This window comes from Ascaphus truei, chromosome 20 (genome assembly GCF_040206685.1).
Source record: "Ascaphus truei isolate aAscTru1 chromosome 20, aAscTru1.hap1, whole genome shotgun sequence".
Taxonomy (NCBI): Eukaryota; Metazoa; Chordata; class Amphibia; order Anura; family Ascaphidae; genus Ascaphus; species Ascaphus truei.
Genome location: NC_134502.1, coordinates 20,851,032 through 20,866,794, shown reverse-complemented (window position 1 = coordinate 20,866,794; position 15,763 = coordinate 20,851,032). Strand labels below are relative to the sequence as shown.

Here is a 15,763-nt window from a genome sequence, read left to right as displayed (position 1 = left end):
CAGACACAGAAAGACAGGTTTTTGTTTAAGCAAAAATGTTCAGAGAGCTTGAGCACAAAAGATCATGTACAGTCTGCAGCTTGTGAGGGAGCGAACATTCCAATGACCATAAGAGAAAGAGAGAGGAGGAAGGAAGGAAGGCCGGGGATAGAGAGAAGGTTGTAATGGTTAGCGTAGCAAGGAGGAAGAGATGTGGACGTGATATGAGGGAGGGAGCAGGTCGGGATAGAGTAAGGCTCACGGTTTGTGTGAATTGTCACCAGCTCTGATCCAGAGAAAGAGTAGATGGGAATAACATTTGTAAGTGAAAGCTTTTCTACAGGTTGCATAGGTATGTGTGCAGGATGAGTACAGAAAGCAGAAACATTTTCTGAGTGGAGAGTAGTAGAGTAAAGGAGTGATGGGGAAATATGAACAGAAGAAGAGTAAGAGGGAGGACAGAACAAACTAGGTTAGAGAAGGGTGCAGTGGTAATGAAAAGGAAAATGAGAGAATGCATGATGGTGTAGTGGAGAATGGTGAAGACTGAGAGAAAGAGTGATATTTGTACTATACAAGGATAAAGGCCTTTATTCAGTATGGTGGTATAGTGCCAATCAGGAACTTACTTATGTAGAGCCCCATTGACTTCAATGGGGATTTTTGTGCAATACCCCTAGATCTATGTAGTAGTGTAATATAGTCAAAGGGTCTCTTCTACCTCCTCAAGAATCCACCAACACCAACTGGTATATCAACAACTGCCTTCCATATCTACAGCTGTCTAACATTGGCCTGATTGTCTGCTGCTGTTGTGGAACATGAAGATCATCGGACTTCTGCCACTGGCTACATGGCCTATTTTCCATTTAAGAGGGACTGCACCTCATGGTATGGATGACCTGCTCAGTTTATCGGCACTCATCAGTGGGGTGATTATTCTGTCCTCACCCACATCCTTGGCCTGGGCCTAGTCCACCAGGACAAATTCCATCAGCCAGACTACAACCCCAAAAAAGGCCCACGACACAAACGCAACATCGTCTGTCTCACAGGAGCTCTTGATTGACAGCATTTCCCTAAGTAGGATATTTATTGAACCAAAATATCCCTCCCATTCGCTGAGCACTAGTGAGTGAGCAATGAAGTGTCTATAGTGAAGTGTCCCCTTCACCTGATATCCATCCTGATCATCCCGTACCTGTTTCCTACCATCACTGTCTTCTCCACTTTTCTGCACCAAGACAAGTCATCTGCTTCAAAAGGCTTTTTAATCCTACACGCCTTGCAATATCTAAACCCATATATAATAAAGTTTGAACATTTTGATTCATTGCAATGAGCAGTACAATCAAATGTAATCAAGGCATGCATTGTACTATATAGTATGTCCTCTTTTAATAAACACATCTGTATTGTTCATTGCTACCCATACAGTATATGTTGATATTTATAAAACCAAAGATAAACAATGTGTATACTGTATATATATATATATATATCCATTTTGTAATTTATAATATATTGTCGTTTTATGTGTCCTTAATGGTATTGCAATTTTCTTTATTTTGGCTAAGGCTTATTTTTAATATTTTATTATTGTTTTTGAAAATTCATGTTTAAATTATATCTGTTAATATGTTAATTTAAATTTATCTCTATACACGCATACCCCGGTTTAAGGACACTCACTTTAAGTACACTCACGAGTAAGGACATATTTTCAATAGCCCCATACCCCTGTGTCCATACACACGATTTGCGAGTACGGATACTTATTCTGCCCTACAGACCGCCGTGGTAGTGACACACTGATTCCCCTCGCCCAATAGACAAATGGAAGCTCACATATGCGCCTGTCAGCAGGTCCTGAACAGCAATACCGGCTCCCTACCTGTACCGAAGCATCGATAAGTGGAAAAAAGGTAGTGCTTCACTTTAAGTACATTTTAGCTTTACATACATGCTCTGGACCCATTGTGTACGTTAATGCGGGGTATGCCTGTATACATAAACTGAAAAGGTACAACAAAAACAAAGGCAAAAACAAAAAATATCATGTAACTCATACAAACATGTTAGAATTGTAGACAAAGTGCAGATGGTCAAACCAACTGCACTGTATCCACACCTTTATAACTGATATTCAATGAATTACTGAAACATATACTTACTATATTACCATACTGTAGTGCCGACGAGTATTCTAAAACAAACCTGGGGCAATCACCAACAAGACCTGGGTACATACAAGTCCATTGGATTTGTTTCCTATTATATATTTATAAAGATTTTTGTCCTCTCATAGACATTTGTCCACATACTGTAGTTATTTGAGCTATGGACATTTTTCAGTCCCTAATTGATTCTGTCAGCAATTGGAATTAATTGCATGTTCCTTGAAGCTTTGTAGATTCTTTTTTGCTTAGGTGATACATCAAAGAGGGACACTTTTGGATGTGATCTTTTCTCTGATTGGCTCCCCTTTTTTGCATTTTTTTTTTGGGGAGGGTTTCTTTTTGCACATTATTATATGTAGCTATTTTGGAGCTTTCCATATGAATATATATCTGTGCAAGTAATTGTGCTTAGCATGGGATTACCCCTAATTACAACTAACAACATATCCAATGCACTGTGCAAGTTTGGGCAAATATATATTTTTGGTGGGGTCCTTCTTCCTCTTTTTCTTTTGTGTTGATGATATATGTAGCTATTTATAATGCCTCTGATACCCCTTATAAGAATATCTATTTGCAGAATGATTAGTTCTTATATTTCCCTTGTGTAATTAGGCTTAGTATAAGTCTTCCCCATTACCATAATTAATACACAAGTAATACACATAATTTAAAATATTTTTTTACTGTGGATGACATCTCACGTGATATATGATATGTGTATTTAATTTATGTGGCTTTAATCCTTTTATCAGCTTCCCTTTGTATGCATTGTGTCCGCGATTAGCATAGATCAACATGTGTCTAGAGTTAATTTTAATTGTGAGGACTACATATACTGAGCGCCACGATGGGGGCGTCACACTCCTGACGAAACCACGGACAACACCCAGGCGAAACGCGTAGAGTGGGAGTACCTCTGTGACATCTTGACACGCAGGAGATTGGCGCCGAGCAGCTTCCACCAGAGGTTCCCGTCTATCGCGAGAGTAGGGTCGAAGGACGCGACAGAGCTCAACCCACGCTGAGTCTAGATCGAGCCCGATAGATCTCAACAAAGAGGCGGTGGTGAGAAATTCTGCGGAGCAGTGATCCTGCTGACACATTTATGTGTGATATGCCCTGATTTCATTGCACTATTGTAAGTGCGTTTTTTATATTTTATACATAAATAGTTTCTTGATAAAATTGAGGTGTGCTATGTAGTTTCCTTATATTTTCCTATATTGGATTGGTGTCCCCCCGAGCCATCTGAGGGAATCCTTGAATACCACACACTTCCAGAGAATCTCCAGTCACAGCACTATTTGTGTTACCTGCCTTATTTCATCTAACATCTTGTGAGTAGGCTGCATTTAGAGCCATGTTCACAGAACATTTTCAGCATTTTCAATATGTCTGCTCTTAAGTTGTCTGTATTGCTGTATTTCTCTCACCATATGCTCCCCCTGGATTGTATGAAAAACATTCAATTGACAAAATAACATATATTACAATGGCCACATTTGAAAAAGCCTCCCAGGACTCACATTGCAGCTATGTCCCGTGTCTAAGAGTTGAATAAACTCAGAGATAAATGTGATGCCAATGATTTAGCTTTTCTGAAGGCAAATGTAGGGCCTGTAATTACGAAGAGTTTAAGATCGTTGTCTAGACTCAATGTGCTCCAATGTTTGGAGATGATGGATCTAATTTGGTGCACTTGTTTACTACAGTATGTTGTGTAGTGAATAAGTAAGTGATGGATTCACCTCCCCTGGAATACATTTCTTTAAGAGATAATGCATTCTTCTTCACAATGTTTTAGATGACACAAGATCTGCTCTATCCATCCAATATGCATTGATGAAGGCATCTCTAATATGTGTTTCTCTGTAACCCTTAGTTACAAATCTTGAAGCCAATTATCTTGACTGTTGGATGAAAGACTCATCATTTGAACAAAGTCTCCTTAAAAGAAGAAATTAGCCATTGGGTGTTCATCTAATTAAATGTGTTTCGTGAGTTTACTTTCCGATAGACATCTGTTTGGATCTGAACAGTGATTTGGTTTGCGTTGAAGCAATACAGGAGACATTTATAGTGGTGGGTGCTAGTACATGAGACTTCCTCAAGAAGCCTTCAGATACTGTATGTGTGAAGAAAAGTAAGAAGCGTTAAGAAGCGTTAAGCCAAGTTTGATGGTTGGAGTGGTGAGTGAGTCATAGAGTAAGGGTGGAATGTTGGCTGAAGAAGGAGGAAAGGAGATAACTATGGTATCAACAAGATTATTAGAATCAGAGGTAGAGCAAGAGGAGAGGTTGGAGAATATGGTTGATTCCAGGGCAGATACAACAATGGAAGTTAATAAGATATGGGAAAAGAAGGGTAAGAGCCCATATGCCGATGCTCCAGATATGAGGGAAAATTCAAATATAAGTAATCATCACATGGAAAAATATGGAGATAGATAGCACACAAAAATGCTTAAAACTAGACCCAGGGTGCTCAAGGGATCAGGGACGACCCTTATTCCTCCAAATAATATCAAAGAAAAGGGGGGGGGGGGGTGTTGATCACCATTAGAGTTATTTTGCTACTCACGCGTATGACATTGTTCCAGCGTTACGTTCTTGTGCTTTCATGATTAACTATTTCTATTTTGGCATATTTCTAGTTTTTTTTATATATCTTTGTATGGTCAGTGAGTGCTGGGAACTACCTTTTTCATAAGAAATCATCAAGTCTCATGAAAATACATAAATGTTTGAGTAAGTGAAAATGACGGGAAAAAACTGCTGTTGATTTGAGTTTGAGACACCCTCGCTTGAGAAGTCCTCAAGTATATGCTGCTGTCACATGGGCACCGGGGCAGGTTGAAAAAAAACATATTAAAGAACTCACATGCGCCATTCCCCCTCGTCTCTTGCAAAGTCGCAGGAACACGGATTCTCCAGTCCGGCATGTGCTCCTATCGACACCATCCAAACAGTGTAAAAAGGAAAACAAATAGGCTGAGCACTGCAAAGTTCTGGTAAGGCAGCTTGACAAGAGGATAGCCATAAGAAAAGGTTTATTAAAGATACAGAAAGAGAAAGCAGAGTTTGCAGTTCCAAATGAATCAAAATCTAGATCAAGCACTAGAAATAAATCCACGCTCACGTGAGCCCCCTCTCAACACATCCTCATTGAGGGTGCTGGGGCTCATCACGGAGCGTCCGCACGGTGCAGCGCTGCCTGTCCTTCCATGGACGCAGACTTACTCAGCAACACAGGAATCGAGCATATAGTGCACAGCCCGGGGAAAGAGCCTGGGCTGCAGCAGCCCGCAGAAGGAAGGAGGAAAACCAACACCGTGGGGAGCGGACGACACCCGGAGGAGGATCCCAACAGCCCTGACAAAGTTAGCAACATGGACTGCCGATAAGAGTGCCTGGACAGAGGAATCCTGTGGTGTAAAGCTGGAAACCTAGATATTTAACTGCGCTAACAACAAATGTTTGTGAGTTTGCAGCCGCACTTCTTTTTTTTTTTATTATTTATTAGAACGGTATTACACTATTTTGTTCTCCATATACCTTCTTTAAGGTGAAGTTCCCCATTATTTGAGAACTGCAGAAGGAGCCTACATTTCATCTCCAGGGACTTTAACTTGAGCTAAGTATCAATATATATATTTTTCCATACTACTACTGTATTAGAGCTTACATTGGCAACAGCTATTCTCTTCCACATATATCTATTCCTTTGTTACAGCCCTTTGCGCCCGAATGCCCAGATTTATTTCGATAGACTTTGTGAGGTGACCAAAAAAATCCTGTGATTTGGACTGTGGCAGCAAGACTCAGACATTGGATTTTTTTTTTTTATCATTTTATGGTTTATATTATTTTTTTTATCAGTATTGATGTTTTTAGGTTCATTTACTTACTGTGATTTTTTTAGAGGAATTTTTAGAATATCTTTGCTTTATTTATAATTGTTTTACTGTTTATAAATGTTTAGCGCTTCCGACTATTGTTTCTTGAAGGGTACAGGGTTCATTAGCCCAACAGAAATTAGAAGAGTTGTGTGATTATTAGTGACTGAAATTAGCAGAGGAAATGCAATAAGCAAAAAGAATGATTCCGGCGCTCCTACCAATTAGGCTAAAATAATCCCTCCATTGAAATGCAATAAGCACCTGTGGGAAACAGACACAGATGTTTAACAGGAGGGGAGCAGATTAACTTGATTAAACATTGAAATACCTGGTGGAAGAAGCAAGAAGAGACAGGATTTCTGTTAGCTCCCAAATCAGCAAATTGAGACTCATGGTAGCCATTTAAATGTCCCAGCAATTAATCAGCTACATTAGTTCTATATGTTTAGTAGATTTATATATCACAACATATATGTAATAACCCCAGCGAAACCTCCACACTTAAATGTAGCAGTAGAAGATGGCACTACAAGATGCAGAGTAAGTACAAGCTACTGCCATGCTTTAGTTGACACAAAAACGCTGCAAGCTCTAACCCCAGCACCCACCCCATCATATGATATATACTGTATATATTTGTGTCAAAATTAGTGCTACTGGGCATGAACAAATGAATACTGTACAACAAAAGAGAAATACTACAGCCAATATAACAAAAAATACATTGTTAAATACATTTGAAATGTTTGTATTCTCATGAGTAATGGTCATTTAGTTAAAACATTTGGGCAAAGCGTTATAAGCCTGTAGCCACGTCATGGCATGACCACTACGGAGGACCTAACACGACCTGTGAATGAATGTGAACGCTTTTGCCAAAGGTTTTTATCAAAATCACCCTGACTTACTGTAAGAGAATACAAACATTTCAAGTATTTAACTATGTCTTTTTTGTCACGTTGGATGTAGCATTGGGTACGTTTTCCTTTTGTTGAATGCTTTAGTTGTCCATATTTCTGCATCGGACCCCGAGTAGCATTAATTCTCCACTGCTGGGGGCAACAGTGGTCAATTTCATGCAGATTTCCCCAGCAGCAGGGAATTTAAGTTTGGTTACATCTGTAGTTTCTCCTTGTTCGAAAGTCATTGGAATGGATGAATGTGTCATCAACTGTCCCCCTCTTTGGTTATATCTCCCTCCAGATTTGGGTTGGGGTAGACTTTAATAACCAAAGTGTGTAGGGATTTTGGCATGCCTATCACATGGTGTAGCATGGGGGACATTGGGTTTAATAAGATTGGAGATGGCAGGTGACGCACGCAGAGGTAACGACAGGAGACTTGCATTTGGACAAGAAAAAGTTGACTTTTATTCAGCCAAAGTTCAGCAACAGAAATACAGCCTTTTCTTGTCCCAGAATAAAAAAAATCCATAAACACATAGCATAACATATGTCATACCCTGTGTCCCTCTACCATCTTGACAACTTCCTTTCTATCTCTCTCAGTGTGGGCTGTACTCTGGACTTGTTAATTCTCCTGCCTATTCGAGGATTGGATTATCCTCTTAGTGGCTGATAAACAACAGCCATAGCTTTTTGTAACAGGCTTCCCCCTTCTACAGAGACCAACATTAGACCAGAGTAGAACCTTTGACAATATTGCTGGGCCCAGGACTACAGACATTACCAAGGCTCAGTAAACTGTTGACAGTAGAAGGAGTGTTTGTGAAGGTTTTCAAGCTATACTGTACTTGTTATCTCCTCCTTATATTTATGTTTATACATCTTGTTATACTTTCACTTCTATAGCTCCATATTATCACTGTGTAAGGAAAAAGTGAATGCGCTCCAAACTGATTGTATAACCAACCCCAAAAAAACCTCAGAGTACTGGGAATGTTAGGGGTTACTAAAAAGGTGAAAATATGCAGAAAATAGAAAATGATGGCTTACAGCATCAAGATAAAGTGCAAAATGTAAAAATTATCAGCGCAATGAATCACATAATATAGAGGATAAATAAAAATGTATGATATCAATAACAAATAAAAAGCCCACAAGGTGCCACACAGTAAAATATATTGTTATAACGTATTGGAAAAAAGTATAGAATTGATACAAATGATACAAAATACCATTCCTAAAAAGACAAAACTTGTTATTGAAGAAATAAATGCAGACCACAATTTTGGGCCGCGTCGGTAGGGAATACACCCGCTCTCGGCTTGGCGGTGATGGAGCTGCTCCTGTCATTGAAGTGAGGCAAGGTAAAATAAAAACAGATTCGTCTCTGCCTCTCTCTCATCACTTGGTCGTTTACCACTCGCTGCTCTGCTCTGAACAAACACTGGTTAAGGAATGCACCTGCTCCCGGTTTGCAGCTTTCAGTAGTCACGTGACATCAGGCAAGGGAGGTTCTCTCGGCATTCCTTAACCGGTTTCCGTTCAGAGCAGAGCAGCAAGTGGCAAACGACCAGGTGACGAGAGAGAGGCGGAGGTGAATCTGTTTTTTTTACCTTACCTCAGTTCAATGACCGGAGCAGCTCCATCACCCGCCAAGTCGAGAGCGGGGGCACTGCCTAAAATTCTATGAGTGCGGATTGTTACAACAGGGCTCTTTTCTCTAGTGGCAAGTTTTTTCATCAACAACAAGTTTTGTCGTTTTAGGAATGGTATTTGTTAAATTTGAATCAATTCTAAACTTTTGTTCCTATACCGTTATAACAATATATTTTACGGTGTGGCACCTTGTGTGATTTCTATTTGTTATTGATATCATACATTTGTATTTATCCTCTATATTATGTGATTCATTGCGCATCCAAAAACATCTATATTTACATTTTGCTCTGCTGTATATTATCACTGTCCAAATCTAGCATATTGCTTGAGGAGAATAATAGTGCTGAAATACCTTCTTTGATGCATATTTTCCTTATCATCAATATACTGTAGCTGCAAAACTACAGCTTATAAGAGATATCTCTACTGCATCTACTATATCTTTCAGTAAAGATCATATTTTTACCGCTTTTAAAATAACCCAATAGAATTGACCTTCCGTTGTTTATCTCCTGCTACTCAAAATATGTTTGTACCCTTATACTGATACATTTACACAGAGCTGCCTGGATCTCCTTGTTCCTCAGAGTGTAGATGATGGGATTGAATAACGGGGTGGCGACTGTGTACAGAAGAGAAGTTATTTTCATTAAAGTCAATGACTGTCCTTTGGAAGGAACCACATATTTAGCAATCAGTGTCCCATAATATGTGCACACAACAGCCAGGTGAGAGCTGCAGGTGGAGAAGGCTTTCTGTCTCCCAGTGGTGGAGGAGATCCTGAGGATGGTGAGAGTGATACAGACATAAGTCACAATGATGAAGTTGAAAGGAAGAATAACACAAGGTATGACTAAAAAAGATATTACTGTATCCACAATGAATGTGTTTGAGCAAGAATGTTCTAAGAGAAGGGTTAAATCACAGAAAAAATGGTCAATAACATTAGGGTTACATAATTGAAATGAACACACCACAATAACCATATTTAGTGTTACCATAAAACCTAAGAACCAAGACCAGGAAACCATTTGGCAGCAAAGCTTAAATTCCATAATTGCAGAGTAACGCAATGGGTGGCAGATGGCCAGGTATCTATCATAAGACATCACTGTAAGGAGGAAACATTCAGCACTTACTGAGACAGCAAATAGGAAATATTGGCTGATGCAACCAACGAGAGAGATAACACCCCCTTCTGCCATTATTATATATAGCATGTTAGGCACAATATCTGTGGTTAGCAAGATGTCAGACAGAGACAGGTGACTGAGAAAGAAGTACATGGGCGTATGGAGCTGGTGACTGGTGGACACCAAGACAATTATCAGGAAATTTCCAGCTAAGGTGAAAATGTACAACAGAAGGAAGACAAAGAAAAGTAAGATCTTGAAGTTGTAAATGGATGGAAATCCCAGAAGCAGAAATGTAACTGAGGTCTGATTCTCCCGGAGCATTGTGGGATGTTAGAGGAAAAGTAGATCTTCATATTAAATATCAGTTTTAGTGCTGCAAGGAGAAAGAGTTTATTCAGACATATAATACATATAAGACATAAAAGCCTTGATATATTAATGGTAAACAAAGTACACTATGCTTTATTATACTTTGTATAATATATATATATTTATACACAGTAGCGCTCCGCTATAAGGCATTCCACTCATACAGCGTTTCCCAATGTATACCCATATTCATAAGGTTCGGCGCCTGTTCTGTTTTTCCGGGCGATTTACAGCATGACATGCACAGAAGCAATGTATCTGGCTGTCACTAAGCAACAGTTTAAGCGCGTTCGCCAATCCTTGTCAGATGCCATTTGTCAGCGAAACAGTCGGTTTACAACTCTGCACCCCTGTTTTCAAAGGTACAATACAGTACTGTAGGGCCCTGCTTTACAGCGGTGGCAACCTGGAACGGAACCCGCCGTATGAGTGGGGCCCTACTGTATATATATATATTCAGTGTATATATATATTTATTTTTTTTCTAAAAAAAAACAGATTAGGGATAGGGACAGAATAGCGGAAAACATGTTACATACAATATGTATAATAGATGAGGTTAAAAGAATACAATATGTACTGTACAGGAATTATATATTTGCACTTACACTATTTATATCCAGAGGAAGCCAAACAAAAACCCCAGTGAAACATCAAACACTGATGTCTCATAAGTGGAAGTCATTTCTGACTCTAAATAATGGCAATCAGGTTTCTCTTGCCTCTCACACGTTGCTTTTCCGGTGGCTTCTGGGAGGGTAAATCTGGTTATATCTGTATAACACGTAAAGAAAATGAGGCTTCAGTGGTAATTTATCCCTTTTTGTGCGTACCAACTATTCCCTTCTTCTCCCCATGTGCTTAAAGATATGAAGTACAAGTAATGCAGGCGCACATATTGTGTCACTGCCCAATGATCCAATTGGAGGAAAATAATAAAATAAATTGACGTTACTTGGGATAAATCTGCCCTTTGGTTATTAGGTCCTAATACAAACCACAAAACTATATAAATAATATATGTTTTAATTGAAACTTAAAATAGAAGTGATAACGGCAGTGAGATTTACAGATGTAGCCTGCGTCATTGTTTCCTCTGGTGGCATATGTTGGGATATGATATGATATGATATGTTGGGATATTATGTGATAAGTTGGGATATAATAATAATAATAGCATGTTTTTGTATAGCGCTGCTAGTTATACGAAGCACTTTGCACAGAAATTTTGCAGGCACAGGTCCCTGCCCCATGGAGCTTACAATCTATGTTTTGTTTGGTGCCTGAGGCACAGGGAGATAAAGTGACTTGCCCAAGAACACAAGGAGCTGACACCGGGAACTGACCCAAGCTCCCCTGCTTCAAACTTTCAGTGCCAGTCAGTGTCTTTTACTCACTGAGCCACTCCCTCTCCCACATGTGATGTGATATGTTGGGATATGTTGGGATATGATGTGATATGATGTGATATGATGTGATATGTTAGGATATGTTGAGATATTCTTCTCTGTCACTGCCACTGAATATTAACATCCACTGCAACCAGATATCCCTCTTACAAACACTTTATTTAATATTTTGTTGCATTTCTGCCGTACCCACCTTTTTTTGCTTACTGAATCATATTGTAACTATGGGATATTCTGAGTTATAACAGGATATGTTGGGTTATCTTGAGGAACAATATGACTGGCAACATCTGTAGCAGCAAACTGGAAAGGGATTATCACCCAGTTTGGTCTAATCTGACAATAGAAAAATTATCTGTATACACCAATCTATGGAATAATGTAACATGGTCATTTGCTGATTTTCTTAACAGTCTTACTCTTTAGTAATGAAGTTGCAGTTTGGGCTGTGATAGGATCCCTATGTTGTATATGCCCTGTACCACATCTGTCATTTTCAGGACACATATCAGTGCTTGATATAATTTCCTTAGTGTAATTATACCTCGCCTACTTTATGGATCATTTCCCCAATCACCTGCTAATAATGCTGTATGAAAACTTTCTAAATAAACAGTATATACAAATACAACACACGGTTAATAACCTTTAGCCGGAAAATTATTTTGGCTATTTAATCTTAAAGGAATGATACCTTTTGGTATGAAGGAAACATTTAATTTGGGAGCATTTTATAAACCTGAGTACAAATACACTCATTATAGTAAAAATTATTTCTGGGACTTTTCAATGATGTTCAATTTTTCTGCTACAAATTAATTTGATGGTTTATTAGTTTTTATTGCTGAGGTTAGTGATTACCGAACTACATTATTCTTTAGTGAAACAATTTGTGACACAGGGGCATTGCAAAGTTTCCCATCTGCAAAACTTGAGCACAAATGTGGTATAAAGGAAAGGGAAACTTCTTAACGTGATGCGATATTTCCTACATCTGTTGCACTTTTTTGTACATGTTTTGCTCTTGGTATGATACCCAGATAAGTATCATTTTTACTGCTCCACAGTAAAATAATATTGTTCAGCCAATCTTAAATTCCCACATGTTACAAGATGGGGTAATATTTCTCCTGTGCTACTCACATAGATGCAAAAAGAAAATACATACTTTTAATTATAATAATACATCTGACTGAGACATCAACTATTAACCCGCTATGTAGTACTGTTACTCAATTGTATATGAGTACTTAACACCCAGCTCTGAAAGAGATTACCGTAGTTTACTCTACTTACCATAGGTCTTTTATTCCTTTTCCAGATAGAGTTTCATTTTTCTCCTGGAAATAATATTTCTCAGCAGCAAACGTTCAGAACTGAGAGACGGATGTCCGTAGGAAGAGGAGTGTGTAGGTAATAGGGTTTCTCTCCCCCATTGCAGTGCGGCCTTTCCCAGGATAAGCTCTGTATTAAACCTGTGCTGTGTCTCTGACCTCTTATACATGCTCACAATAGGGAGGGGAGTCTTTGTGGAGTTGGACCATTATGGAGAATTCCACAAAGACTCGTTAGGAAGTGGTTTCTGGGGAATAGCAATATATGGCATGTGACAATTTGTCTATTCATATAGTGACACCAATATACAGAGCATTTTAGAGAGTTAAAAAAGAGACAATACAAGATAATATACAAAATTACACAAGTGTGTTAAACAGAACATTAACCGAAAGGCATTAGTGTGTCCCTTCCCCAGAGAACTTACAATCTAAAATGGTAGATGGTAGATTTACAGAATACAATCTGAGAAAATGCATTTGAACCATATTTTAGGGGACAAGTAGGGAGCTATGATTAGCCAGATAGTGCTCTATAGTAGCTATTAACCATTTGTGATGTTCAATACAGGTATAGGGAGCACTATCTGGCCAGTCATAGCCCCCTACCTATTGACCAAAGTAATTTTATTCTGCAAAGTATTCGTTTTTTTGTGAGTCAGAATTCTGTTTACTTTGAAGGGGAATTATTTTTTTACAGAAGTGGTACAATGGGTACCAAATTCTCAACCACTATGCAAATCTTTTTAAAAGATCAACTTTCATACAATCCTAAGATTCTTTTTGGCCTGGTTGTAATGTTCTGTGTAACCCCTTCCAGAAAAGAGCTAATCACTTTGTGAAGTCTGGAAGGGGCATAACTGTATGAATTGGGGAATGGGGACTGTAACATAAAAAGAACACTTTAATTCCTTTGGTTAGCATGTTCCCACACAGTTAGCAAGCCAGTATGTCATTTATGCCATTTCTCTGCATGCAGACCCAGTTATTCACTTAGCTGGGCTGCAGGCAGAGAAATGCCAGGTCATAACGAAGGCTGGGGGCGGCTAAGTACCAGGACAATGGTGAGTGGGGAAGGGCTGATAACCAGGCCCAGGGACGGGCTCTCAGCAGGCAGAAAAACAAGAGAAAAAAAGAGAAAAAAAACTGGCGCACAGCCAAGAATGGAACACAAAAATATGATTAAAAAATCTTCTTCTTTATTGAACCATCTAAAAAATGGAGGTGAACACCCTCCTACGCGTTTCATGTGAAAACACTTTATCAAGGAGCATGTACTGAGACAAACATTAATGCCTTATATACAAAAATCTAAATGCTCGTTTTCGAGCCAAAAGGTGATGACGTCACCAGCCCATCGGGACGGCCCCCACATCTCCCACAATGTCTCATAATTGGAGACCAGAATCCTCGCCCCTCTCCCCAGGCCCGCTGCGCTCTTGGAGGGAGCATCACACTGTCCGGGGCCTGCCTGTTGATCCCACCACGACACGGCGACGGAAGGGTCCTTTCGCCACGTCATCGCCATAGGTAACTCCCCGGCAGGCCTCAGGCAAGACCTCCCCCCCGGGCACCGGGATCCAGTGAGTGATGGGGAAAGTGAACTCCCACATAAGGACACAATGGCCAATGGGAACACGCCACAAGGGGCAAGCACGCCCCCACGTCAACACCTGTTGCTGGGTAGAAAAGCTGGTATGCATAATATGATTTAAACCACACATTTTATTATACAATATTGTTAAAATATTACACATTATTGTTAAAATAAATTGTTAAAATAAATTGTTAAAATAAATCACATTATTGATCCAATATGATATAAATAAAACTGCCAACAGACATACCTAAGTCTCCAAAGAAACTGGTTAATACATGCATTTGAAAATAAAAGAAGAATTATATCTCTTATCTACTACTTGTGTATTCATTATTTATTTTATTGTAATAGCTCTTAAAGAATCCAATCAACCATTAATTCCTTGTAATTAGAAGAAAGACCATAGTATTATATAGTGTAATATAATATGAGCATACATATAATAATTTCTTAAATATATGTATATATATATGGCAAGTGGAAAGAAAGAATCCCTATTGTGTGGCACTAAAGAGAGTACGCCCTAATTAAAACTTATATTTTATTATAAACTGATTAAAATAAACTGTTTGGAGAAAAACACATACACAAAACAAACAAAAAATAATTAAAAGACGGAGAGGTGTGGTAGGGTGTTTAATAGAGGTGTTTAATATATATACCTCTTAATTAAGCCTTAGTGAACCATATGATCTGGGTGGTCTCTGTCAAAACCCCTTTGAGTAGTGGGGTATAAACAGTTAAATGCAGGCTCGTCTGCTGAATGCAAATGCTGAATGCAAAATAAGGCTGCTCTTAGTAATGGCTGAGATGAAACAGCCATAGGCACCTTAAGCATAACAGAGCTGCATTTAACTGTCTAATGTTAGTTGGGTAATACCAAATGTAGATATATGAGAGAGACTAACCCTAGGGTCTGAGTCCCCCCGATGAAGCCAGTTACGGTGAAACGTACGTAGGGTACGTCGGCTCATCGGTGAGATGTGGGCTCCACTTTGTCTGAGTGCTTCGTAGACTGCGTCCGTGGGCACCTAAAGCACTCAGACCCTAGGGTTAGTTAGGTTAGCATTTAACTGCTTATACCCCACTACTCAAAGGGGTTTTGATAGTGAACCCTATGATCTGGGTGGCCTCTAGGCTTAATTAAGAGGTATATATATATTAAACACCTCTATTAAATACCCTACCTCTCCGTCTTTTATTTATTTTTTGTTTGTTTTGTGTATGTGGTTTTCTTAATAGGGATTCTTTCTTTCCACTTGCCATTTATTCCACTCCCTGTGAGCACCAC

The 15,763-nt window shown here is 39.1% G+C and overlaps 1 protein-coding gene across 1 annotated transcript; it reads right to left on the bottom strand.

Annotated features, from left to right (window-relative positions):
• Window positions 1-9,139: 9,139 nt before the first annotated feature.
• LOC142471004 (olfactory receptor 11A1-like) lies at window positions 9,140-10,081 on the bottom strand. Its single transcript, XM_075577804.1, has one exon. The coding sequence runs from the start codon at window positions 10,079-10,081 to the stop codon at window positions 9,140-9,142; it is 942 nt and encodes a 313-aa protein (XP_075433919.1).
• Window positions 10,082-15,763: the final 5,682 nt, after the last annotated feature.